Here is a 27,940-nt window from a genome sequence, read left to right on the forward strand (position 1 = left end):
TGTCATTATAAACTTTCCGTATAAAGATTAATATAAAATTTTGGTAACAAGCTCTAACACGCATTGTAAGGTCGTATTTGTGTCAAATTATTAATTTTTCATCTCTAAATGATGGTTTAATTCAAAATATTGAACGATTTAGAATTGAAATTATGTCTAAATGATAAGATTAATGAACAAGAAAACATATTTTTTATAGTAATATATTAAGAATTCTATATATACTTGATTAGACTTATAATCAATTCAACTCGTATTGATCTAATCGAAAGTTTGACCCAAACAGATATTGACTATATCTGAAATCTAACTAATCCGATAATCACCCAACCCGAAAATTGACCTAACCCGACCTAATTTACCATACACTCGAACTAAATTCGAACCAAATCCGAACTGACCTGAATAAAATTAAACCTAATATAATTTTGACCCGAAATGACCCGATCAAAACCCAAACTGAATGACCCGTTTGCCACCTCTAAGTTTAGTTCACGAAAAAATCATTAATTAGTTATTTAATTATATATATATATATATATATATATATATATATATTCTGATTTTGGTTAAAAACACCTTTCAAGGGTTTAGCCACATTCACATAAGAGTTGTTACATCCCCCATAAGGCACTCCTAGTATAAATCATTTTCTAAAAAAACGTTGAATACAGAAAATATCTCTGTTAAAAGGTGTCATATTGAAAATTAATTGGGAAAGAATCTTATGATAATAATAAATTATTTTTTCTGTATATTTCAATAAAAAGAAGTCCCTTTGATTTACTACATCATGAATAACCGCGCCATATTTGGAAACAGTCCAAGAAATATGACGTTTTTTGTTAGAGGTGAATGAATTGGAAGGTGCTTTGATTGAAGCCTTTCGTGATTTTTGTAGTGGGAGTTGATGGTGGAGCTTTAGTTTTTCTTTGTCTACCTAAAACATTAAAAAAATTGAAACTTTATGACTCGACCGAAGGGGGATCGGTTCAAAATTGGATATTGATGGATTAATTGGGCTTAATGGTTTGGATTATCCTTAGGGCCCCCAACTAGAGCTTGCCTCGTCGGGATCGTTGTGACAGTGCGTGTGGCCACGGATATACCAGACAGAATTCAGAAAAGCAATGGAGGCATGGGTCTTCTTCACGATTCATTTATCTAATCTCACATGGAACTATTTTAGCTGTATTTGGTGTACAGACGGTAGGTAGTTGGATCCTCGTCTTTTTCCTGTCAAACTAGTTTTCGTTTAGCTTTTTATAGAAATTTTTGCTTTTGTTATTATCCTTTATATAGATTTGTTGTTGATCTCAAACCCCCCAGAATTTAAGTTTTCTTGCAAAATCCCAGGAAGCAGATCCTTGTTGGATTCTTGCAAACTCCGTATGCTACTCCCCTAGAACTCTCAACTCACAAGTGAGCCACTTCATTTCTATTTTACCAGCAATGGCATCTGGTTTGCAGTCAACGACTTTCTTCTTCTCCCTTATCACATTGATTCTTATCCCAGTCACACGCGCCTTTCCTTTCATTGTATTGCACGGTAATGTTCTTATTTCAATCTTGCTCTGCAATTCTTATAAATTTCAATGGCGGCATTATTTACCTGCTTGCTCTATCTGTTTTCAAGACCAGTTTTTTTATGTTGAGGAATAGCTCAAGTTATTTTTTTATTCTATTTAAATTAATTTGCACGACCATTTTCTTTGAGAATCACATCTTGAATAATTGCCTAGGAAAACATAAACTAATTTGCGTTTGAATAATCAAAATTTCTATTGGAGATATACTTTTGATTTATAAAACTGCAATGAGTAGAACAATGCCAGAAGAAAATTATATTTCTTATGCAGTTGATTGGTGGAATTCTTGGAACCAATAATTTGCTATGGAGCTCCATTAGAAATGGTCTAACATTATGGAAAAGAAAACAGACCAACAGGTTTTAATTGTGAGCTAAAATTTTGTCTCAGGTATGCATTGTAAAATTCATAAAAACCTATGATAAACTACTCTCTATGAGTATTTAGTCTGTACTTGCTTCTTGAACAAATTTGATGGAAAATGTGTTCTAAAATGTTCCTTTATAAAATTTATCTTCTTATGTAGAACCTCAACTATTTATCTTCTTTATAACAGCAAGAGTTTTACTTTTGGAGGTAGTTTGGAGACAAACTACGTTATTCAATACTAACACATTTAATGGCAGGCATTGGTGATAAATGCACTAACGGAGGAATCTCTGAATTCACTGAGGTTTTAAGCAAGTGGTCTAATTCTCAAGGCTACTGTGTGTATGATCAATATTCTTTTATTATTCATTGTTCATTTTTAATTTTCTATGGATGAAGCCTGAAAGTATAGAAGTTATTCTTCGGTAACCTTACCAAATCAGAAATATGATTTATGTGTATATGCAAATTTTGGTCATAAAGGCTTCCTTAGCTACTTTCACTGTAGATCTTTTTTTTTTTACTGCAACGATCTTTATTGTATAATTTCTAATAAACTTAGGGGAAGGCAATAAGAACAATAAATAAAATTTACTTCAGCGTATTATCAGACTCTATTACCATTTTTGCGTATGTTAGCAAACTCATGCAGCTACATTAGTAATCCACGCATGCACTTTGCAGTATGTGAGTAGCACTCTTCTTTATACATATTTATCTTCGTGTGAGTATGTAAATTTGTTCTTTTGGTTCTGCTATTCCCTGGACCAAGACTTCTTTTTTTCTTATCCTACTAACCTGACATCTTTTCCTTGGCACTAGTGAAATTGGAGATGGATCTTGGGATTCATGGACAATGCCCCTCTCTGAACAGGTGACATTTCGAATTGAGTTTGAGGTTTCTCATCACTTATAATCCTTAATTCCTTATAAGTCATATAACTCTGACATGTGTTACTTTTTCCTACAGACATCAACTGTTTGTGAGAAGGTAGTAAAACCATTTGGTAACGTTTATTACTTTGTTGTATTATGGTTGAAGTTTGAATTTTTTTTCCCGAATGGATCTTCATTCCATCTTACAGGTGAAAAAATGAGTGAACTTAGCAAGGGTTGCAGCATAGTTGGACTCTCTCAGGTGATTAATACAAGTGGAAGTTTTGCTTATTTCTGTAATTTATACCTGTTATATGTGTGCACATTCCCACAAATGTATGCTGACATTCTTGCAAACTTTTCTCTTTTATGGTTTTCAGCATTAACATTTCATATAATCCTTTTCTTTTACACAGGGTAATTTGATTGGTCAAGGGGTTATTGAATTTTGTGATGGAGGGCTCTCTGTAAGAGCTTATTCTTAAAATATTTGATATTGCATTTTATTTAGCCAACTAATTCTACGAAGAAACTCTGTATTCGTCTTCAATATGAAGCAGTCAATTCAATCAAATCCACTAGCATACCTAAGCTGTATGACCTCCACCGATCCATTAGTCCACTGGTTCAGATATTTTGTAGCAACAAATTTCATTTTGTCAATTGTCAAATTCATGAGATATGAGATAATTATGTGGAGTTTTTGGCTGCATATTGGTATTGAGCTTCCATATCTGGAAATTCCTTTCAGCTTTCGATGTTGCTTTATTATTTTCTTTATCAGCTTTTTTGCATGCTTGTAGTTCTCCTGTGCTTTTCTCTTCTTGCACTATTGTTATATACTTTTGTATTCAAACTGAAATATAACTTATTTTTACGTCTACTTGTGTAGGTCAAGAATTTCATATCAATGGGAGGGCCCCATGCTGGTACGGCATCAATTCCCTTTTGTGGAGTGAGTAACTGTTCCCTGGTTTTAAATATTCATTGTGCCATCTGCTCTGATATGCATACTTCTGGATAGCATAATCAAGTTTGGAATCTATAGCAACTATGTGATGAATTGAGATAGTTTAGGGAATTAGAGAAGAAGAAAGCGTAGAGAAAAGAGTAGAATAGAGATACAGAAATATGATTTCATTCAAAATATGCTTGATTGTTCTTTACACAGTACTTCGTTTTATTTGTTTACAAGGTACCAACAAATCTAACTAAATGCCAGCTGTAGATTCTTGAATAATCGTCTTGTTATTTCCTCAGATATTGGGCCATCAACTGGGATGACTGCTTGCTCGTGGACTCAGCTCTCCTGATGGGTCATTCGCTCCTCGTGCTCCTCACGTGATCATTAATCAGGTAACTCATCTCCAATTCACTATCAATCTCTAACCCTTGATTCCTATTTCCTCCAATTTCCTCTTCGTCTCCTTCGCTTCTTCTCTCTTATCTCCCAATCGTGACAATACCCGCCGCTGGAGACGATCCTTGTCCCCAAGGATCAAAGCCTGGAAATTGACCTCGAAGGACAGTATAATCCTCCCAAGTATCGTGTGTTTCGTCAAGGTTTGTCCATCGCACCAACAACTAAGTAACAGGTCTGTTTTGGCGATTAATGATTCATCGTCCCAAAATTTTATATGGTTCTATTCGAAACTGATTGTCTGTATCCATGGCAGGAGGATCCGTAGAGGAAACGACAGAGTCTCCAATATGTTTCTTCAAAAGACTTACATGAAAGACATGATGCAACCTCGATGTCTCAGGTAAGCTCAATCGATAGGCAACTTCCCCGATTCTCTCTGTAATCTTATATGGCCCATAACATTTCACTGCTAATTTTAAATTCTTTCGCAGGGCTAGTGTCGTCTGGCGATAAGGTTGCAGCTTCAGGTAAACATAATCCCCAACTTCAAAAACTCTTTTGATCTGTGCTTGTCTGCTTTTTGTTTCATTCTGTTACTTGCAATCTCGAGTTGTTCTTTAACTAACATCCGAATATCTTCTCTGTTGCGCATTAGTTCATTGACAGACTGCACTTTAGTTTCTGTGTACCAAACCATAGTAGGTGGTTTGTTACCATAAAGTGCTTGAAAGGGTGTAATCTTTAGGGCAGAATGGTAGGTAGTATTATACCACCATTCTGCATGAGGTAACCATTTAGCCCAGTGTTTTGGTTGAAAAAAACATAAGCTCCTTAGGTATTGCTCCAAGCACTGGTTAACCCTCTCTGTCTGACCATCCGTCTCTGGATGGTAAGCAGTACTAAATATGGTTTTAGACCCTAATTATTTCATTAGCTCTCTCCAAAAGAGACTAGTGAATGTTTTGTCTCTGTCAGAAATAGCTAATTTAGGCTGCCCATGAAGCTTGTAGACATTATCCAAATATAGTTTAGCCACATCAGCTGCAGAATAAGGATGTGATAATGCTAAAAAATGGCTATATTTGGTAAATTTATCTACTACCAGAATGCGATTCTTTCGTAAGGATTTAGGTAAACCCTCTATAAAATCCATAGTGATTACCTCCCAAGCCTGCTGAGGAATAGGTAATGGCTGTAAAAGTCCTGGTTTAGGAACATGCTCTACTTTAGTCTGTTGACATATAGAACAAGACCTGATATAAGTTGCCACCATAGATTTCAACTTGGGCCAGTATAAACAAGCTCTAATCCTCTGATAAGTAGCCTGAATTCCTGAATGACCCCCATGAGGTGAATCATGTAGGGTTTGAAGAATCTGCAATTTTAAAGCTCCAGCAACCCCAATATAAACTCTATCCTTAAATCTAAGGATACCTCTAGAGTATTTCCATCTAGAATCTGCATTAGGATTAACAGTTAATACAGAAATCCATTCAGTAGCTACTGCATCTTCCTTATAGCTTTCCTCAATCTGCTGAACCCAACTAGGAACAATCAAGGTAGTACCCATTGCAAAACAGTGAGCTTGATCTTCCCATTGTCTAGAGAGTGCATCAGCTACTATGTTGGACTTACCTTTTCTATATTGAATAGTATAATCCAAGCCCAATAATTTAGTTAACCCCCTCTTTTGAATGTCAATGGTTAACTTCTGCTCCAACAGATATTTGAGAGGTTCATGATCTGTTTTAATTATAAAAGGAGTGCTCTCTAGATAATGCCTCCATTTAGAGACTGCTAGTAGAATAGCCAAGTACTCTCTTTCATATATGGAGAGGGCAACATGTCTAGGGCTAAGAGCCTTACTAAAGTAGGCAATAGGTCTGCCATCCTGAGTTAAAACTGCCCCAATACCTCCTGAACTTGCATATGTTTCCAAATAAAACTGCTTACCAAAATCTGGTAAAGCTAGGACTGGAGCAACACACATGGCTTGCTTCAAGTCTTCAAAAGCATGTAAAGCTTCACTGCTCCATTTAAAATTATCCTTCTTAAGCATTTGTGTCAAGGGTTTACTGATTGTTCCATAATCCCTTATAAATCGTCTGTAATATCCTGTTAATCCCAAAAATCCACGCAAAGACTTTAAAGATTTAGGAATAGGCCAATTCCTCATAGACTCCACCTTAGTAGGATCAGTTGAAACTCCATCAACTGATATAATATGACCCAAATACTCTACCTGAGTCTGTCCAAAGAAACATTTGGACATCTTGGCAAATAACTGGTTAGTTTGCAATATCTCCAAAACCAGTTCTAAATGAGTAATATGATCCTTCATAGAGGTGTTGTAGACTAGGATATCATCAAAAAATACCAAGACAAATTTTCTAAGAAATGAACTAAACAAGTCATTCATTAGAGCTTGAAATGTAGCAGGGGCATTAGTAAGCCCAAAAGACATTATCTTGAATTCATAATGACCCTGATGAGTTCTGAGAGCTGTCTTGTAAATATCCTTAGCCTTAATTCTGATTTGCCAATAACCAGACCTGTGGTCAATTTTTGAAAAATAAACTGCTCCATGTAATTCATCTAAGAGATCCTCCACAACAGGAATAGGAAAGTTGTCCTTCACAGTCATACTATTTAGCTTTCTGTAATCAACACAGAATCTCCAAGTCCCATCCTTCTTCTTTATAAGAAGACAAGGAGAAGCAAAAGGACTTTTGCTAGGTTGAATAATAGAAGAGGAGAGCATGATAGCTATCTGTTTTTTCACTTCCTCTTTTTGATTATGTGGAAATCTGTAAGGTCTTAAATTTATAGGAGCAGACTCAGGTTTTAGAGGAATTGCATGATCATGATTCCTTGTAGGTGGTAGACCTGTAAATTCAGCAAAAACATACTGAAATTTGTCTAAGAGAGGTTGTAGAGCTGCAGGAACAGTCTTTGAATCCTCATACATAGATAACAGTACCATATGGCCCAAAATAGCAAAATCAGAGGCTGTCATTTTTAACAGGGTAGCCCCTGAAATTTGTTGCAAAACATTTGAGGGTTGCTGGCCATGTATAATAATGTTTTCATCTTGATGGACAAAACTGAGAGTCAATTTATTGAAGTCTATCAAAATTGGACTGAATAACTTCATTTTAGGAGTCTAAAGTCATGAACAAAAGAATGTCCTTGCATTTGCCATTCAACCTTATTGCACCTAGCTGAACTATAAAGTTGTTGTCCATTAGCCATTGTAATAGCCAAAGGATAAGGTGTGTTTACTAGAATACCAGCATCAACCCATTGAGGTGTTAGGAAACTGTGGGTACTACCACTGTCAATCAAAATATTCAAGGGTCCCCCTTGAATAGTGCCCTGAATCCTTAATGTATTATGGCCAATACATCCAGTGATAGCATTCATTGATATTTTTAGGCTCTCCTCCTCCTGTAGATTATGTTGTTCCATATCAGTAGGTAAAATTTATGAAGGTATAACAGTGTCATTCTCAATCATCATATTCAACTGTTTAACCTTACACTGATGGCCTGGACTAAATTTTTCACCACACTTAAAGCATAAATTGTTATGTCTTCTATAGTCTATCAGGTTCTGTTTTTGTGGACTATTGGTTGCATTCTTCTGTGGTAATGTCAGCTGGTTAGGCTTAGAACTAGATAGAGGGTTTGAATAAACTGGGTTTTTTACAAAAGGTCTGAATCTCTTGCTCTCAAATTCCACAGATAGCTCATATAATTTAGCTTGCCTGCTTGCCTCAGACAGTGTTTTAGGGTCTAGAGCTTTAACTCTATGTTTAATGTCATCCTTTAATCCACTAATGAACAAAGAGACAAAAAATTTCTCACCTAAAGTATGATTCTGTAAAAGCATGTGAGGTTGTAATTCTTCAAATCTGTCTTGATACTCCTCTACAGACCCTTTCTGGACTAGTTTTGTAAATTCCTCCACTATATCAACAAAGGTTTTATCACAAAACCTATGACATAAATCTGCCTCAAACTCATGGCAGGTCACATGATGTTTTTGCATAATATAACCATCAAACCAAATCTCTGCTTTACCTGTTAAGTACATTGTAGTTACTTCCAATCTTTGTTCATCAGCAATACTACATAATGAAAAATATTTTAAACATTTCTGTAGCCAACCTCTTGGATTACTTCCATCAAAAAAAGGTAGCTCAATTTTTGGTCTATGCAGCATAATCCCTGACATACTAGAAGACCCCCCAGTGCCTCTTTTATCCACTTCTAAAGCCATCAACTGAGTTCTAGCAGCACTGTTCTCCCCCATTTGGTTATCATTTTTTAAGCTAGCTAGATGAACAGGCAAAACGTTTGGTTTAGACTAAAGAATACCAGGTCTTATCATTGATTACTGTCATCTTAACAGGTTGGTTGTTACTCATATTAGATGAATCAGGGGTCTGCACCTGATCCTCAAACTGATTTTGGTCCTCCTTCCTACCAGTCAAAATCTTCAAGATTTCCTCAACATATCCATGATTCGTAACCATCCTAGACTCCAATGCAGAAATCCTGTTGTCCTGAGTCTCCCACCATTTAGGAGGATTAGACTCATCTTGTCCTTGTTTCACCAGTGCTGTCAATTCCTCCATCTGTTTCTGCAACCCAGCTAAGTCTTCTGCCATGTTCTGATTTTTCTTGGGCATGCCACCAACTTGCCAGAAATCGAGGCTCTCGATACCAATTTGTGATGAATTGAGATAGTTTAGGGAATTAGAGAAGAAGAAAGCATAGAGAAAAGAGTAGAATAGAGATACAAAAATATGATTTCATTCAAAATATGCTTGATTGTTCTTTACACAGTACTTCGTTTTATTTGTTTACAAGGTACCAACAAATCTAACTAAATGCCAGCTGTAGATTCTTGAATAACCGTCTTGTTATTTCCTCATATATTGGGCCACCAACTGGGCTGACTGCTTGCTCGTGGACTCAGCTCTCCTGATGGGTCAATCGCTCCTCGTGCTCCTCACGTGATCATTAATCAGGTAACTCATCCCCAATTCACTATCAATCCCTAACCCTTGATTTCCATTTCCCCCAATTTCCTCTTCGTCTCCTTCGCTTCTCTCTTCTCTCCCGATCGTGACAAACTATTGCCAGGTATAAGATTCTTTTGTACTTTCTGTTCTTCAAACAGTTGTTAGGTTTGTTGGTAGGGCAAGAAACTGATAAATACAAATGGTGCTTCTGTCTCAATATGGTTCTCGTTCTATCTTGTTTGTATATCTAAAAGATAATTTGACACCATCTTAAATACATGTCATCAATAATTGCAGGAACACTTGGTTCCTAGTGGTTATCTTAAAATTCTGTGAGTATATTTCCCAACTCTGGTCCATTATCTTTAGTTATACCAATATCATGTTATATAATTAACAGTTTGGCATTTAAGTATTTACATGGGACTCTGTTCCCATTCACCCTTTACATTAAGATACATGCTAAGCTTCTTTGACTCCCCATTTCAGTTGTATTTTTCCCTTTTTGTTGGTTCACCAGGACATGACCGACTATCTTAAGGATGTAGATTCCTTCCAAAACTCAACAACGAAATTGATGGTTTGAGAAATTCTACTTACAAGGAGCGGTTTGCCAGTTTGCAGAATCTGGTTCTTGTAAAGGTAAGTTGAAGTGTCCCGTTATTACTCTTTCCTGAAACTTTGTATTAGTAATCTGCAAGTGCTGTCGTGCTAATCTCTTCAATGTTTGGACTAGTTTGAGGATGATACCGAAGGAAACAGCCTGGTTTGGTTATTATCCTGACGTGGCCTTTAATCCTGTATTGACTGTACAAGAGGTGAACAAACTACGTCACAGTTGATAACTAAAGATTATTTTTCGACGAATAGGCTTACAACTAAAACCTTTAGTTCGGTATTATTTGATGAACATCTTTGATATGAATGTGTTTACTTCTCTGCAGACCAAGCTCTATAAGGAAGACTGGATTGGTTTGAAAACCTTAGATGAAGCTGGAAAAGTTAAATTCGTAAATGTGTTGGGTAATGATCTACAGATCCCAAGAAGCGACATGAAGAAGTACATGGTACCATATTTGGCGGACCAAACAGCTGCACCAACAGGGCACGCATTGACAGAATCTTCATCTTATGAATGGATTTCAAGAGTTGGGTACTTTTTTAAGGATCTAATTGGCTTGAACGAGAATCAACCTTTGCTGCATACCATGTACTAAAACCCAAGTGTGACACTCTTTGAATAAGATGAAGTAAAATACAGTCCACGTTATTTTTGGTTTTTTTTGCCTCTGTTACTACTACTATATATGTGGAGATTGGCTCAGTCTTTTGATTTTATGATTATGATAAAAGCTATCACCGTATGTGTGGTCGGTGAAGATGATATTCTTGTGTTAGAAACTCCCTCTCAAGATGTGTAATTCTGTGGTGTTTTTTTTTAAATAAAAGAAAAAAATGTACGATGTTAGATCTCATTAAAGTGACGTGGTTCTTTGCAATGTCATACTCAAAGTTGGGTGGGAGTCCACCAGTTTTAACCCTGGCAAAGTCCTTGCTGGATGCATCGAAATCTGGGAGGGTTTGCAGACATTATGGAAAACGGGTTTTACTTGGAATTGTATGTTTCAAAGGCCTTGCACGAATCATTCACCAAAAAAGGTTTGTAAATAGATGTCGGAGAGAAGTTTAATTTCACGGACATCTGTAATATGGGGTGGAGCCATGGGAATATGGAGGCGGCAAAGAAATTTTTGGATTAGATTTATGAGAAAGAGGATACTAAATCTCGTGTAGCGGTTTGTTGCATTCTTTAGATATTTTATTTAAGAAAAAGAAAGCGGATTCTGAATCGATAAATGTATTAAGTGATTTGGATTCAGCTCACAATTTATTTAATCAAATGCCACGTAGGAATGAGATTAAATGTATACATATTTCTCAAAAGTGAAATATACTGATATTATAACGACGTTAAATAATTAATAATCTAATGACTAAAAAACGAATTTAAAAATATTAGTGCTATAATTACTAAGTTTTGATAGTTTAGTGGCAAAACAAAAATACCGTAAAAAATCATCAACTAATGGCGTAGTTTTGCCATTACTGTAATGTCTTTAAGATCGACTTTCCTCGGTATAGACTACCCGCCACCTTCATTCTCCACGTAGCTTGATTAGTTCAAAATATAAAAATATTTACATTTGAGTCGAAGGCCAAACGACGCTGTTTTGGATGAAAAACGGTTTTCTTCCTCGAACGCGGAGTGTTGGATCGGATGTGAGTGAATCAGCGATGATGGCAGGAGCAGAGAAATTCGTGGATGCTGATAACGCGGAGGCTATAATAACAAGAATCGAGCACAAATCGAGAAAGATCGAGAGCTTACTTAAACAGTGAGGATTTCTTATCGAATCAAATCTATTTTTTTCCAAAAAAATAAACCCTAATTAAACGGGATTCGTTTCTTCCTATCTCTCAGGAATAAGCCCGTTGAAGCTCTTAAAACTGCGCTCGAAGGATCTCCTCCTATGACACGTGACGAGCGATGCAAGGTTTTGGATCCAAAATATTTTATTTCTTGTTCAATTTTTTATTGAATTATACAAATAAGTAATCCTTTTATTCACCGATTTGGGCATTTGCAGTCGGCGAATTGGATAGTTGTGCATAGAGCACTAATGACTATAAAAGATGTCGAAGGAATGTTCTCTTCTTTGGATCCCGAGTACTATGATATTCTTATGAAGTGAGCTGCTTTTTGGTATTCCTAATTTTGATTGTATTGTATCTCAAAATTAGTAATTGGAAATTAGGGCATGCTAGTTTTATTCCCAATTATGCTTGTTAGGTTAAAGATCTCTTCATATTAGATTATTTTCTATTCCTTGTTTGTAGCTTTATGTTATCTTCATTCTTATTGCTGATAATGAGTCCAATTCCCTACCCTCTACAGCTCCATCTATTTTCTAGCTGAATTTCCAGAATTTTCATATTTGGCTCTGGTTTTATATTTTACTATAATTGTACTGATGTCTGATAATTTGTTTGATAGGAAACCATGTTACTTCGTTTATATTTTACTATAAGTGTATTGGGTTTAAGGCCTTTTTGTTTGAGTTTGATCTTTGCTGCAAACTCGAGTTGAGTGTTGGTGACAAGATATCTCAATTTGGCTAGAATGTTAGGAACTATGGAGGTTGAAAAAAAAATCTGATTTGAGTTCTGCAGTTTACTTTTTGATGACATTTTGAACTTCTGATTGATAGTTACTCTGATCAATATCAATATCAATATCAATATCAAATAGTGGCAAAGGAACGTCTAGAAGTTCCTCCAGCTGATAACACTTGCAAAACTTTATCTGATACTTCTTTTTCTTTTAAAAGAAAATCCAAATTGAATACGTTTCGAATGTGAAAACTTCACTAGGTAGGTTGTTAAGTCCCGCTAGCGAAGTGTTTTTCTTGAGAAGCATATCCTCAGTATTTGTGTATTTATATTGCAAATTAATAACAAGTGAGGACTGTTGTGTTATTTCCAGGTATTTATATAGAGGATTGTCAACAGGAGATCGCCCTACATGTGATCAGTGCCTTAGGATCCATGAGAAGCTGACGGAGAGAGCTGGCTTGGGATGCATACTTCGTTCCCTTGCAGACACTGTGAATACAGTTTGACTCTAATAGGCGTTTTCCTTTGAATTATGTTGTTAAGTGTTGTTCCTAAATAATTGAATTGCTTGAGAAGCTTTCCTGTGACAGCTTTTCCCCATAATTTGGATTTCCATATTAGAGTCACGATCATTTGGGTTATAATCTCATGTGGCATTTCTACTTGGGATAATTGGAGGTTTTCTGTTTTTATCTCTGTGTCCTGTTTCTTATTTTGTTTTTTACTTGGTTATATTTGTTGGCTTCGTGCATATTCATAACTATGAAGATTTTTTTGGAATGTTAGAGGTCTGACAATTAGGGATGGATATAGGGATATTAGGATGTTTCTTGACTATTTTAAATTTTTCATATTTTCTATTGATGATTTAATTTTTGTAATTCCTAGTTAAATTTCTAGAAACTTTTTTCGTACGTCCCTATTAGAACTCAATAAAGCTTAATTTGATATAGTGACAACATAAAAATCGTAGTAGCTGATTGCCCTTAAGATTAAGTTGGCCAAAAACCTGAAGTCCTTTGTTACTTGGCTGATAGAATGACAACATAAAAGTCAGATTAGTTGATTGTTTATAAGATCAAGTTTAGACAAAAAATCTGAAACGCAGACAGCAGTTTGGAATGTGATGATAGTTAATTGGGTCCATCTATTCCAAACAAGTTATAAATAGTGAAACAAAATCCATCTTCCCAATCCATATAGTTATTAGTCCTTTCATTAGATTCTGTAGGTATATGATGCCCCTTTCTTAATTTGCCTCCAACACATCACAATACAAAATTCAGATGCTTTTGTTATATGGCTAAACCTTAACACCCCGGCTTTCAATAGAAAATTATTTTACTGCTCCACCCTTTACACCTCCTCTTTATCTACTCCAAACTTTTAAGAAGAAAAAATATCCGTTTGGTCGTTGATTGTCTGACCTCCCAAAAATATTCTCCCAATTGAGATATTATGATCTAGATGCAGCGGCATTGAAGGGTCTACTACTACTAATTGGCATTGCAGCCCAAGGGCTAACAGGCGCAGGCCGTTGATGGTTGGGGCTCATCTGACGACAGTTTGGAGCTGTTGAAGTGAGGGACGGGTGGCAGCCGCAGAGGAAGAAACAGCCACACGTTTGCAAGAAGGGCACATGGAGAGGGTTGTAGGAGGGTTCATGTGCATGTAAAGCTGTGGGAAGAGTTTCAATGCTCTAAGCTCTTGGACTTCCTTATGCAGCCTTCGGTTCTCCTCTGTTAGATTTTCGCAACATCTCTTTAGATACTCGCAGCCGACTTCCGTCTGCTTCAACTTTGTCCTGCACCAATTCAATTCCATGCATTCAGATTTTATCTTTATGCTTCAAGCCCCCATCGACTACTGCTGCTACTTGTAAATATCCATAAGCAAATATTTTAATTTTCTTTTCATTTAATGAGCAACCCAAGTTGGATGGACAAAACCTGAAAATTTAGAAGATTTGACTACTGCTAATAGGCTGATACCTTTAACTCCATAGGCTTTTATTCTAATTAATGACCATGAAACTTGAAAGCACCCACAAAATCCCTAAAATCTTCTTTATAGCTGGGAGGGACAACTCTAGTCTTAACAACACATTAATAAGTGTTTAAAACTTGTGGAAACTTTTAATTACAATTTTATTACACCCAAAAATACCCTAAAAAAGAACCTAAGTGATTAAAGAAAATATTAGATTTTGAGTTCAAACAATTACGTCTATGAGTTGTATGTACATTATCAATAACTAAAAAAAATATTATAGGTAAATATTACCTTATAATCACTCGAACCTATTAAAAATAATTCACCTTGCCCTTCTATTCTGGAACCAAACCTCCACTTGCCTAGGCCTTGGATTCAATTGATTTACCATGCCAACTTTTGCTTCTGCAGTTTAACACCAACATTTCACATCAAAAACCAAATTCCAAAAGTACCCTTAGAAAGTCAAATCAACAACTGAAATGCCACTGACCGGATTAAGAGTGCTATGTTCCTTGAAAGTTTCTTTAAGCACTAAGGACTGTGTTGAACGTGAAAAGTCAGAAAAAGGAGGCAAGCATGCATGGGTTTTCAATAATTGGGGGCATCGAATTCGTGTCTTAATTTTTTAATTAAAATATTTTTGATTTAATTATATTTTAGTCATTGCATATTTTAGAGTATTTATAAGATTAGTCCCTAAGCTTCAACTATAAATATCCTAGTCCATTTAGCTTCAAAATCATCTCAAATCATTTTTCTTTCTCCTAATACTAGAGAGCTTTCTTGTGAGTAGTGAGTGTTTTATAAACACCTGTAATTTTCCCTCTTAGTAAAAGATCTGCAACAGTCCGGAGACGTAAGCACGATTGGCTGAACTCCGTTATCAATTTTTCGGGAATTATTTTTCCACTTTTATTTCGCATTCTCACTAATCTGGTTATAGGAAAATTACTTGTTACTCGTTTATTTCCTAACAACTGGTAATCAGAGCTTTTGGTTGTGAATTTTGTCAATTTTTGTGAGGTTACTATTAATCACTATTCACGTAAATAGTGAATTTTGTGAATAGTAAAAAAAATTATCGACGATACGAATTTGTCGACGGAGGTGTTCTAATACACGGTGATTCGCAAGAATTGTCAGAAACGATCCAAACGAAGCCAGATTCAAGTGGGAGCGATGACTGCAGATGAAGGGAATGTGAAAATTGAAAAGTTCGATGGTGCGGACTTTGGCTTTTGGAAGATGCAGATTGAAGATTTTCTGTACCAGAAAAATATATATCAACCCCTCTCAGGAAAACAACCAGAGGGCATGAAGAATGAAGACTGTGCTCTTCTCGACAGACAAGCCCTAGGAGTTATCCGACTAACGTTATCCCACAATGTTGCTTTCAACATAGCAAAGGAAAAGACCACATCGGGTCTTATGGCATCTCTCTCCAGTATGTATGAGAAGTCATCAGCCTCAAACAAAGTTCATTTGATGAGGCGATTATTCAATTTACGGATGGCAGAAAAGGCATCGGTGGCATAACACCTAAATGAACTCAACACAATCACAACACAGTTGAGTTCCGTGGAAATTGAATTCAATGATGAAGTTCGAGCTTTAATTCTCTTATCATCTCTACCAGACAGTTGGAATGCTACTGTTACAACAGTCAGCAGCTCGTCGGGAAATAACAAATTGAAATTCGACGATGTTCAGGATCTGGTATTGAGTGAAGAAATTCGACGAAGAGAATTGGGTGAAGCATCAACCTCCTCAGCCTTGTACATGAGTCTAGAGGGAGAACTTCAGAAATAAATTCAAATCATGGCAGATCCAAATCCAGAAGGGGAAAATCAAGAACGGGAAAGAAAAATTATACATGTTATAATTGTGGCAATAAGGGTCACTTTAAAAAAGATTGTCGAGCACCGAAGAAAGATACCGGCGGACAGGAATATGCCAACATAACAGAGGAGACATGTGATACCATGATTCTAAGCGTCAATAGTCCGATTGAATCATGGATCTTGGATTCAGGAGCATCTTTTCACTTCACCCCATGCCGAGAAATCATGGAGAACTATGTCAGTGGTGATTTTGGAAAGGTTCATCTAGCTGATGATGAAACCTTGAAGATCGTCCGGAAAGGAGACATCCGACTAAAGCTGCCAAACCAGACCACCTGGAAGTTGACAGGAGTTAGACATATTACTGGCCTCAAAAGGAATTTGATTTCTGTAGGACAGCTTGATGGAGAAGGATATAGTACAACCTTTTCAGGCTGTGAATAGAAGATTACCAAAAGAGCACTCGTCATTGCTCATGGTAAGAAGATTGGTACTCTCTATGTAACCTCAAACTTAGAGAATATCATTATTGCAGCAGATGCTGATGGAAAATCAAACCTATGGCACCAAAGGCTTGGTCATATGAGCGAGAAAGGTATGAAGACACTTTTGTCAAAAGGGAAGCTGCCAGATCTAAAGAATGTAGATGTCGGACTATGTAAGGATTGCATCTTTGGCAAAAGAAAGTCAGCTTTGCAAAGATTGGTAAGACACCCAAGGCTGAAAAGTTAGAGTTGGTTCATACTGATGTATGGGGACTATCTCCAGTTCCATCTCTTACAGGCTCATTATATTATGTCACATTCATTGATGATTCTACAAGGAAGGTGTGGGTTTATTTTTTGAAGAAGAAATCAGAAGTCTTTGATACCTTCAAAAAATGGAAGGCCATGGTAGAAAATGAGACTGATCTGAAAGTCAAGCGGTTAAGGTCTGCCAATGGAGGAGAGTACAGAAATAGGAGATTCAGAGATTTTTGCGCAAACAATGGGATCAAGGTGGAGACAATAGTTCCCATGACACCGCAGCAGAATGGCATAGCAGAGCGCATGAAAAAAACTCTGAATGAACGTGCCAGAAGCATGAGGATACATGTCGGATTACCCAAATTTCTATGGGCTGAAGCTATCAACACTGCAGCTTACCTGATCAACCATGGGCCCTCAGTTCCTTTGGATGGCAGAATACCAGAGGAAGTTTGGAGAAAGAAATAAATAAATCTTTCACACTTAAGAGTGTTTAGTTGTATTTCTTATGTACACATAGACTCTGCTGAAAGAAGTAAACTTGATGCTAAGTCTAACAAATGTGCCTTTGTTGGTTATGGCGGTTATGAGTTCGGCTACCAATTTTGGGACTATGAAAATTGGAAGATCATCAAAAGCAGAGATGTCATTTTCAATGAAAATGTGATGTACAAAGATAGGTCAACTGTAGAATCAAGCAGCTCCAATACCAAAGCTGAAACAAAGAAATTTGTTGAGTTCGAAGAGATTTCTGGAAATGATGTTCAGATCAGTCCTGAAGCAGTTCAAGAAGAACCAGGCACACCGGAACTAAGACGCTCATCCAGAATTCCTAAACCAACCCAGCGTTATTCGTCTTCTTTGCACTACTTGTTGCTGACTGACAATGGTGAACCAGAGTTCTATGATGAAGCAATGCAGGTTGAGGATTCAGTCAAGTGGGAGTCTTCCATGAAAGATGAGATGGACTCGCTTATGTCAAATCAGACGTGGGAATTAGCTGAATTACCACCAGGCAAGAAAGCGCTCCATAACAAGTGGATCTACAGGATCAAAGAAGAGCACGATGGGAGCAAACGCTACAAAGCAAGATTGGTTGTCAAAGGTTTTCAGCAAAAGGAATGTATTGACTACAATGAAATTTTCTCTCCAGTTGTAAAACTGTCTACAATCAGACTGGTGTTGAAAATTGTAGCTGCAGAAAATTTACATCTTGAGCAGTTAGATGTAAAGACAGCTTTCCTTCATGGTGATTTGGAGGAAGATATCTATATGAGGCAGCCAGAAGGCTTCATAGAGGCAGGAAACAAAAACCTGGTATGCAGGTTGAAGAAGAGCTTGTATGGTTTAAAACAAGCTCCTAGACAGTGGTACAAGAAGTTCGATAGCTTCATGAGTAGCAGTGGTTTTACCAGATGCCAAGCAGATCATTGTTGCTACATCAAGAGGTTTGACAACAACTTCATTATTTTATTGTTGTATGTTGATGACATGTTCGTTGCAGGCTCAGACATGCAAGAGATTATAAACTTGAAGCAAAAAATGTCGAATCAGTTTGCTATGAAAGATATGGGCGCTGCAAAGTAGATTCTTGGGATGAGGATCAAGAGAGACACAAAGTCGTGGACGTTGATGTTATCACAGGCTGAGTACATCAACAAAATACTCTCCATGTTCAACATGCAAGATGTTAAACCAGTAAGTACACCTTTAGGTATACATTTTAGACTCTCCAAAGAACAATCACCAAAGACGGAGGAAGAACGTGCACGCATGGTGAATGTACCGTATTTCTTAGCAATTGGAAGTCTGATGTATGTCATGGTTTGTACCAGACCAGATATTGCTCATGCAGTGGGAGCTGTTAGCAGGTACATGAATAATCCAGGCAAGGTACACTGGGAAGCTGTCAAATGGATCCTTAGATATCTGCGGGGTACTACAAATAAAGCACTTTGTTTCAAAGGTGGAGATACGATACTGACAGGCTATGTAGATGCTGACTTAGTCTGAAATGTTGACATCAGAAAGAGCACTACAGGGTATGTCGATACTCTAGGAGGTACTGCAGTAAGTTGGGTTTCTCAACTACAGAAGATAGTTGCTCTCTCGGGTTTCTCAACTACAGAAGATAGTTGCTCTCTCCACAACTGAAGCAGAATATGTCGCTGTTACGAAAGCCAGCAAGGAGATGGTTTGGCTCCAAAGTTTCTTGGAAGAGTTAGGTAAGAAATAAGAAAACAATGTCTTGTATTGCGACAATCAAAGTGCTATCCATCTAGCAAAGAATCCGTCTTTTCATTCCAGGATGAAGCACATACAATTGCGATATCATTTTATCTGGTCTCTTCTGGAAGATGGGATTTTGAAACTTGAAAAGATTAGTGGAGCTCAAAATCCGGTAGACATGTTGACAAAGACGGTGACCATAGAAAAACTGAAGTTGTGTTCAGCTTCAATTGGCATGCTAGAGTAACAAGACTAGAAAAGTTGCTGCATTGATCGAGGTGTTAAGAAAGATTAAAATTAGTCTTAAAGTAGGAGATTGTTGAACGTGAAAAGTCAAAAAAATGGGGCAGGCATGCATGGGTTTTCAACAAGCATCGAATTTGGTGCCCCAATTTTTTAATTAAAATATTTTTGGGTTAATTATATTTTAGCCACTACACACTTTAGGGTATTTATAAGATTAGTTCCTAAGCTTCAACTATAAATACCCTAGCCCATTTAGCTTCAAAATCATCCCAAATCATTTTTCTTTCTCCTAATACTAGAGAGCTTTCTTGTGAGTAGTGAGTGTTTTATAAACACCTATAAATTTTCTCTCTTAGTAAAAGATCTGCAGCAGTCCGGAGACGTAAGCACAATTGGTTGAACTCCGTTATCAAATTTTCGGGTATTATTTTTGTTGAAAATATTTTTGTGTTTCGATATAAGAAATTAAGTTTAAATGAATTTTAAGATTTTACAAATGATTTTCTAAGTATATTTGATTTAATTAATCGAATATCAAATTATCACTCCAAGTCTTTCAAGTTCAAATTCAAACCTTACTAAATGTGTAAAATTGTGTTTTATACTTAATATATTTTTGAAACAATTTTCACAAAGTATTTTGAACCAAAATCAAGCCTAAAATCAATTTTTTAGAGTGATGCACCGATGCACCAATACATGCATCGATGCACCATGAATTAAATTGAACATCGAATGCATTTCATGCATCGATGCACATACCATGCATCGATGCACTGAGGATTTTATGAAACCATCGAATGCATTTGATGTATCGATGCACCAGACATGCATCGATGCACTCTGGCTATTTTGAAACATCGAATGCACTTGATGCATCGATGCACTCTTAGTGCACTGATGCACTAAGGGTCCAACTGTCAAAATATTTCAATTTTACACTGATGCACCGATGCACCATGAGTATGCATCGATGCACTGACGCTCCCAACTGAATTTATTAATTGTTTTCTCACGTAAACGGCTCTATTGACTCCACTAAGCATCCCCAACATTCAAAATCATTTGAAGGTGTATTTAAACAAGTTCTGAAGCCATTGATCAACAACAAGAAAGAAGAAATCATAGAGAAACAAGAGAGAAAGCATCAAACATCAAGTTTGTGCAAATCAAGCCAAATTTCCTTTCAATATTCATTTTACTTTTAAGAACACAATTTGTGCTCAATTGTAATTATCTTTGAGTGTTCTTATCTTGTTCTAGAATTGTGCAAACATATTGCCTTGTAAGGTTTTCCTTGTAAGTTTGCAAATTTGTGTATTTCTCTTTGAAAAAGAGTGTGCTCAAGAATTGGGGTATAATTCTTGAGGGAGTTGTAAGGTTACTCTTTGTCCTCTAAAGAAAGAACAAATTAGTGAATTTGTTGGAAAATCCTTAGTGTGGATAGATAAGGTAGTGGACGTAGACTTTGGTTGAGAAAGTCGAACCACTCTAAATCGTTGTGCAAATCTTTTCAATTTTCTGCAAAAGCTTCCACCAAAATTTTAATTACCAATTCACCCCCCTCTTGGCCAATTCCGTCGATCGATTTGAAGGTTTAACCACCTCTTGAGTCGATTCGGGAAGAGTTAAATCGATAAAGATGTCATCCACTTCCGGTTCATTCTCTATGGAAGAATCCAGACCAATTGACGTGCCTCCATACTTCAACGGGACAAATTATTGTCTTTGGAAGAGGTTTATGATGATATTTATCCAAGCATTTGATATGGAAGCTTGGATGATAATCGAGAAAGGATATTCCTCTCCTACGAAGAAGGCAAAGAAGTGGAGTGATCAAGAACGGAAGAAAACTCAACAAAACACAAAGGCTATGCACATGTTATATTGTGTAATTGATCCTAATGTATATGAAGGAGTTTCTTCTTGTTCAAGTGCCAAGGAAATCTGGGATAAGCTTAAGGAGATCTATGGAGATAAGGAAGAAGAAGAACCAATAAAGGTGATGTCTCTATTAGCTCTCACAGAGTCAAAAGTATCTTCTAACTCAAATAAATTAAATTCAAAATATTTTAATGAGTTACAAGATGCTTATGATGAATTATTTTCGGAATTTGAGACCATGAACTCCACATATAGGAATTTGATTTCTAAACTTATAGCTAAAAATGATCTTCTTTTGAAAGCTAAAACAGACTTGGAAAAATAAAATGAAATGTTGAAAAATGAGTTAGAGCTTTCAAAACTAAAATCTGAAAACTTTGAAAAAGAAAATTTCAAATTAAACAAACTTCTTCTAGAAACAAAAATATATTTTGAAAATCAAAATGAACTCTTGAAGAAGGATTTAGAACTTTCAAAAATGAAATTTGAAAATATTGAAAAAGAAAATTTTAATTTAAAAGTTAAGCTTGAATGCTTAACAAAAGAAAAATAGATCATTTTAAATAATGTATCTAGTTCAATAATGACAATATGTTCACATTTTCATTATCATGTTCATAAGGAACATACTTGTCCTTTAAAGAAATGAAAAATGTTTAAAATTAGACAAGTATGGGTTCCAAAAGGAACAAGGGGCATTGAAACTAATATTCAAGGATCCAAAGAAATTTGGATACCAAAATCTACTTAAATGTCTCTTGTAGGTGTGTGGGAGCAATGGTGATCAAGATGATGATATTCAAGATGCTCTTGCCACACATGAAAAAGAAATGGGTAATCTCTAAACTTAATGTAATTATTCTATTTGGTTGTTCATTTAGTTTATGCATGCATGAGGTTTTAAATGTTGAATAATTATGTTTTATCTCATGTATGTTGAAAAATATTGTATGATGAACATAGTAATTTTTGACAATGTTCTATAAACTCTAATTCATCATATTAATTTTTGGTCAAAATTGTTTTTAAAATATAATTGATATCTCTTTAACAATTGATATCGATTTTTCAAGAACTTTGGTTTTCCAAAATTTTGACCTTAATTTTTTTCTTAATGTTTATGCATAGATTTTTGTTTAAATATTATAAAGCTTTAATGCATAACATTTTCAAAAACTTTATGCATGTGCTCTTAATCTCAATAATCAACATTGCATAATGTTTTGTATGTGAATGGATTAAAGCATAATCCGAATAGGTGAATTTGACAAAAGATACAATGTCTTATTTTTGAATTAAGTGTTTGCAAAATTGATTGACATCGCATCTACTTTGATTATGCTTGTTGGTCATAGAATATGAAAAATATACATGGTGCATTTAGACTCTATTGATATGACTAATTTATGCCTAGTTGCTAAGGATAAGCATGATAGTTGGTTATGGCATAGAAGACTAGGACATGTTAGTATGAGTGTTTTGCAACGACTAATTCAAGGAAATTTAGTTCGAGGGTTGCCTAAGCTTAAATTTGATAATAATGAAATCTGTGATGCTTGTGCTAAAGGAAAACAAAAGTGAATTTCTTTTAAATCCATTAATGATGTATCAACTAGTAGAGTATTACAATTGATCTATATAGATCTTTTTGGGCCAACTAGGACTACTAGCTTGGGTGGAAAACAATATGCATTTGTCTTGGTAGATGACTATTCTAGATATACTTGGGTTCTATTCTTAATTACTAAAGATGAAGCATTAGAAAAATTCATCACGTTTTCAAAAATAATCCAAAACGAAAAAGGTTATTCTATAACTAGTATTAGGAGTGATCATGGAACTGAATTTGAAAATCTTGGATTTACTGATTTTTGTAATTCTAATGATATTAGCCATAATTTTTCAGCACCTAGAACCCCTCAACAAAATGGAGTTGTTGAGAGGAAAAATCGAACTTTAGAAGAAATGGCTAGAACCATGCTTTGTGAAAACAATTTGTCAAAATATTTTTGGGCGAAATACACAAATACCGCTTGTTATATTGTAAATCGAGTAATGATTAGGCCAATTTTAAAGAAAACTCCATATGAACTTTTCAAAAATAAAAGCCTAACATTAGCTATTTTCATCCTTTTGGGTGTAAATGTTTTGTTTTGAACAATGGTAAAGACAATCTTGGCAAATTTGATGTTAAAAGGATGAATAAATTTTTCTGGGTTATTCCTTAAGTTCTAAAGCTTATCGAGTATTTAATAAAAGAACTTTAGTTGTAGAAGAGTTTATACATGTTTTCGATGATAATTTCTTTCCGAGGAAGGATTCTTGTTTGAATGATGATGTAGGTATTATAAATACAAATGACGTTAGACATGACGTTGGAGAATCATCATCAAAGGAAGAAACGAAAGATAAGGAATCTCATGATCCTCTCGAGAATCCAACCATTGAAGAAAGGGAAGTATCTTACCCAAGAGAGTACAACTATGTCAAGGATGGTGAAATCATAGGTGATCCATTCAAAGGGGTAACAACTCGATCTTCTCTTAGAAATATTTGTAATTATGTTGCATTTATCTCATGCGTAGAGCCTAAGAATATTAAAGAAGCATTAAAATATGAACATTGGATTATGGCTATGCAAGAAGAGTTAAATCAATTTTAGAGAAGTAAAGTATTGACATTAGTTGAAAGGCCTAATAATAAATCTATTGTAGGTACTAGATGGGTGTTTAGGAATAAGCTTGATGAAAGTGGTAATATAGTGAGAAACAAGGCTAGACTTGTTGCTCAAGGCTATACTCAAGAAGAAGGCATAGACTATGATGAAACATACGCTCCCGTAGCTAGGATGGAAGCAATTAGAATGTTATTAGCATTTACATATTTTCATGAATTTAAATTATATCAAATGGATGTTAAAAGTGCATTTTTAAATGGTTTTATAAAGGAATAAGTGTATGTGGAACAACCTCCAGGTTTTTAAGATTTAAAATTTCCAAATTATGTTCTTAAATTGACAAAAGCACTTTATGGTTTAAAACAAGCTCCTAGAGCTTGGTATGAAAGATTGTCAAATTTTTTAATTGAAAAAGGTTTTTCAAAAGGGAAGGTTGACACTACATTTTTTTAAAGCATAAAATTAAAGATTTATTAGTAGTTCAAATTTATGTTGATGATATAATATTTGGTTCTACTAATGATGTTCTTTGCCAAGAATTTTCTAAGCTAATGCAAAGTGAATTCGAGATGAGCATGATGGGGGAGCTCTCATTTTTCTTGGAAATCCAAATCAAGCAAAGAAAAGATGGCATCTTCATCAATCAAGCTAAGTAAGTTAAAGATATGCTCAACAAGTTTGGACTAGAAAATGGGAAGCCACATAACACTCCAATGAGCTCATCGACAAAGCTTGACATAGATGAAGGAGGTAAATGTGTGGATATTAAATTATATAGGTCAATGATTAGTTCTTTGCTTTATCTAACTGCAAGTAGATCGGACATTATGTTTAGTGTTTGCTTATATGCTATATTTCAATCATGCCCTAAGGAATCACATTTACTAACTGTTAAGAGGATCTTTAGATACCTTAAGGACACTCCTAGTTTAGGACTTTGGTATCCTAGAGACTCTAGCTTTAGCTTGCATGCATTCTCTGATGCAGATTATGGAGGATGCAAATTAGATAGGAAAAGCACCTCCGGTACTTGCCAATTCCTTGGAAATATGTTGATTTCTTGGTTTTCAAAGAAACAAAATTGTGTCGCATTATCTACCACTGAAGCGGAATATATTTCAGCCGGTAGTTGTTGTGCACAAGTTTTATGGATGAAACAACAACTTTTTTATTATGAAAATGAAGTAGGTACCATTCTTATAAAGTGTGACAATACTAGTGTTATTTGTCTCACTAAAAATCCCATCCAACACTCTAGAACTAAGCATATTGAAATTAGACATCACTTCATTAGAGACAATGTCGCTAAGGAAGATGTAGTTCTAGAATTTGTTGATACTTTGCACCAATTAGTAGATATCTTTACAAAACCTTTAGTCAAAGAAAGATTTTGGACACTTAGGAGAGAATTAGGTTTAACTGACCTATCTTCACTTAGCGTTTAAAATGATTTTAGCATTTTAAAAATAAAATGAAAAATGCATATAATGATAATTTTTGATTGCATTCATTGCTATTAGTTAGGGGGAGTTTATGTTCTTTAGAGAAAATTAATTTTATGTTCAAATGAAGCTTAAGGATTAATTTGATTAATTGAACATGATTAATTTTCAATATATGAGTTGCCAATACCACTAGAGCTAATTAATTTAGCATTTTAAGTGTTTGAAATAGATTTTTGACATTTTTGTGCTTCATGCATCGATTCACTTAACAGTGCATCGATGCATCCCTTTGAATGCGCATCGATTCATCATGTTAATGCACCGATGCACGCCTTGAATGTGCATCGATGCACGGGGTCATGCATCGATGCATCCGTCGGGTTTTGGGTTTAAAAATCATATTTTTCTTATTTGTTTTAAACCCTAAAACTATATCCTCATCAGCTGTAGGCCCCTCTCACTCTCTAAATCCTCCTTTTGCTCAAAATCAACGTAATTTTGTCAGAATCTTCGAGCTTTTCAACTCCTAATCCTGCTTTAATCATCAAATCATGCAAAACAACATCACATTCCTCTCAAATCTGAAATTTTCAAGGTAATATTTCAAAAACTTCAATTTTATTGATTTTTGATCTTAGGATTAGTTTTAATTAGTTCTAGGATGAACATTATATCAGGCATTGAATGTTTAATGATTACAAACTAGTTTTTATAACTAATTTCATTAAAAACTAACAAATTTTCAAAGATTTTTCTAAATTTTTCGAAATAAAAAAATATATTATTATATCGAAAATCTGAATTTAATTTTTAAAGTTGATGTTTTTGATTATGTTGTTTTCATGAAAACTATACATATTATGATTATTTTCAAACAGTTTTCAAAACCTTGCCTATTATGATTGATTTAGCGAACCTTGAATTATTGAGGACTCAATTGAGTTTTTAGATTGATTAAATTGCATACATGTGTTTCAAATTGCAGGTTATATTCATTTTTTCGATTCCTAAACCATGTTAAATCCCAAACGCCCTAGGACTTCATCGAGTCGTTCTCGTTCAAACCAACCTCCTAATCACGTTCCTCTTCCACCTTCATCTCTATTAGGATCTTGTTTTAACATGCCTGAGCGTCGTAGAGACGAATTGTACTCTAGGTACAGAAATTCTTTTCAAACTTATAGAATCCGGGAAGAGCGTATTCCTTCTCTTCAAGCTATGATAGATATTAACTTTGAATACCTTCCGATTCTTAATGCTTGGAAGTTTGATAAAATGTTTCAGCTCAAACCTATCGTTTATCAACAGTTAGTCCGCATTTTCTATTCCAATGCGGCATGTATTCAAAACAAAACTCAATGTGAGACTATAGCCATTAGATCATATCTTTTAGGCCAATATATTAATATTAACCCCACGATTATAGCTTCACGTTTTGGATTAGATGATGATGGGTTATATAATGAGAATGAAACTGTAGATTATCACTATGTTCCAAATACTAGTGTTAGTACTCTACGATATCATCACGATCGTTTTCTTAATCTCTTAGTGGTTTAGACCATCCGGAGATAGGTACTCCACTCTTCGTATTAGGGATTTATGGTGGATGCACTGTCTCAAGAATAAGATCAAAATCAATCTACCCCATATTATCTTCAGTCAACTAGTTGATGTCATAAACATTGTTCCTTCAAAACATGTTAAAACATTAGTTTATGGATGTCTTCTTAGTAACCTCTTTATCAAACTTGGTCTAGACATCTCTCTCGACAATCCTATCCCAATCTTACTTCCTTAAAGAAAACGGATTGGAAACAAGACGAGGAAACCGATCTTTGGGTATTTCGACCCAGTAAGAAAACCCCGGGAGCTAGCTCTTCTCGTGCTCCTCATCCTCTGGCACCGACTGCTGACGATGATCCTGAGTTTCAACAACTTATGCAAGATATCGATGATCACGTTCCAGACGACGAGCCTGCACCGGAACCAGCTCCACAAGAGGATCAAATGCCTTCATATTTTCGTTCGTTTTTGGAGACATTTGATCTACGGTATGCTTCCATCGAATCCCACTTGACTGCTACTCACGAAGCAGTAAATCAAGGCTTAGACACTTTGGAAGCTCGTCAGATGGAGTTTCAAAGGGAGATGCTTGCACGCATGGATGTTCTCTCTCTTGAGATGCAAGCCCGATTTCCTCCTCCGCCTCCCGATCCTTCTATGGATGACTAGACTTGTTTTATTTTGATTGTATTTGGGATTAAAACTTAAAACTTGGATTGATTTTGATGTTTCTGGATTGTTTAATGTTTGAATTTGTTATGGTTTGGATGATTGGAATTTGAACTTAATATAATATATATATATATATATATATATATATATATATTTGGTTTGGTTGAATTTTCTTACTTTTTGCATTATTAGATATATATGACCAATTATGCCATTTCACATTTGTTTGTGAATATTGA

The 27,940-nt window shown here is 35.4% G+C and overlaps 3 protein-coding genes across 3 annotated transcripts; 2 read left to right on the forward strand and 1 right to left on the reverse strand.

The window, feature by feature from the left end:
* The first annotated feature begins 1,334 nt into the window (after positions 1 to 1,334).
* LOC120201490 (palmitoyl-protein thioesterase 3-like) lies at positions 1,335 to 10,505 on the forward strand. Its single transcript, XM_039202088.1, has 11 exons — positions 1,335 to 1,549; positions 2,216 to 2,300; positions 2,781 to 2,832; positions 2,929 to 3,096; positions 3,251 to 3,301; positions 3,346 to 3,428; positions 4,095 to 4,175; positions 4,511 to 4,597; positions 9,775 to 9,868; positions 9,928 to 10,044; positions 10,171 to 10,505. The coding sequence occupies exons 1-11, from the start codon at positions 1,453 to 1,455 to the stop codon at positions 10,441 to 10,443; spliced, it is 1,188 nt and encodes a 395-aa protein (XP_039058019.1). The 5' UTR covers positions 1,335 to 1,452; the 3' UTR covers positions 10,444 to 10,505.
* An 894-nt stretch (positions 10,506 to 11,399) lies between these two features.
* On the forward strand, positions 11,400 to 13,041 carry LOC120201480 (actin-related protein 2/3 complex subunit 5A-like). The gene is made up of 4 exons (XM_039202080.1): positions 11,400 to 11,622; positions 11,709 to 11,781; positions 11,875 to 11,975; positions 12,771 to 13,041. Exons 1-4 carry the CDS (start codon positions 11,462 to 11,464, stop codon positions 12,904 to 12,906), a joined length of 471 nt encoding a protein of 156 aa, XP_039058011.1. The 5' UTR covers positions 11,400 to 11,461; the 3' UTR covers positions 12,907 to 13,041.
* Positions 13,042 to 13,951: 910 nt separating this feature from the next.
* On the reverse strand, positions 13,952 to 14,930 carry LOC120201491 (homeobox-leucine zipper protein HAT3-like). Its single transcript, XM_039202089.1, has 2 exons — positions 14,719 to 14,930; positions 13,952 to 14,204 (listed from the first exon to the last, which is right to left on the reverse strand). The coding sequence occupies exons 1-2, from the start codon at positions 14,781 to 14,783 to the stop codon at positions 13,952 to 13,954; spliced, it is 318 nt and encodes a 105-aa protein (XP_039058020.1). The 5' UTR covers positions 14,784 to 14,930.
* Positions 14,931 to 27,940: the final 13,010 nt, after the last annotated feature.

Source organism: Hibiscus syriacus, unplaced genomic scaffold (assembly GCF_006381635.1).
Source record: "Hibiscus syriacus cultivar Baekdansim isolate YM2019G1 unplaced genomic scaffold, ASM638163v2 tig00007387_pilon, whole genome shotgun sequence".
In the NCBI taxonomy this organism is placed as follows: domain Eukaryota; kingdom Viridiplantae; phylum Streptophyta; class Magnoliopsida; order Malvales; family Malvaceae; genus Hibiscus; species Hibiscus syriacus.

Bases quoted from the DNA above. Each gene is read 5' to 3' on its own strand.
- LOC120201490 (XM_039202088.1), top strand. From the start codon at position 1,453: ATGGCATCTGGTTTGCAGTCAACGACTTTCTTCTTCTCCCTTATCACA. The intron at 2,833-2,928 runs GTGACATTTCGA...TTTTTCCTACAG, and splicing joins CAATGCCCCTCTCTGAACAG to ACATCAACTGTTTGTGAGAA. The intron at 4,598-9,774 runs GTAAGCTCAATC...TTAAGGATGTAG, and splicing joins ATGCAACCTCGATGTCTCAG to ATTCCTTCCAAAACTCAACA.
- LOC120201480 (XM_039202080.1), top strand. From the start codon at position 11,462: ATGAAAAACGGTTTTCTTCCTCGAACGCGGAGTGTTGGATCGGATGTG. The intron at 11,623-11,708 runs GTGAGGATTTCT...CCTATCTCTCAG, and splicing joins ATCGAGAGCTTACTTAAACA to GAATAAGCCCGTTGAAGCTC. The intron at 11,782-11,874 runs GTTTTGGATCCA...GGGCATTTGCAG, and splicing joins CACGTGACGAGCGATGCAAG to TCGGCGAATTGGATAGTTGT.
- LOC120201491 (XM_039202089.1), bottom strand. From the start codon at position 14,783: ATGGTAAATCAATTGAATCCAAGGCCTAGGCAAGTGGAGGTTTGGTTC. The intron at 14,205-14,718 runs GTGAATTATTTT...GAATTGGTGCAG, and splicing joins TTCCAGAATAGAAGGGCAAG to GACAAAGTTGAAGCAGACGG.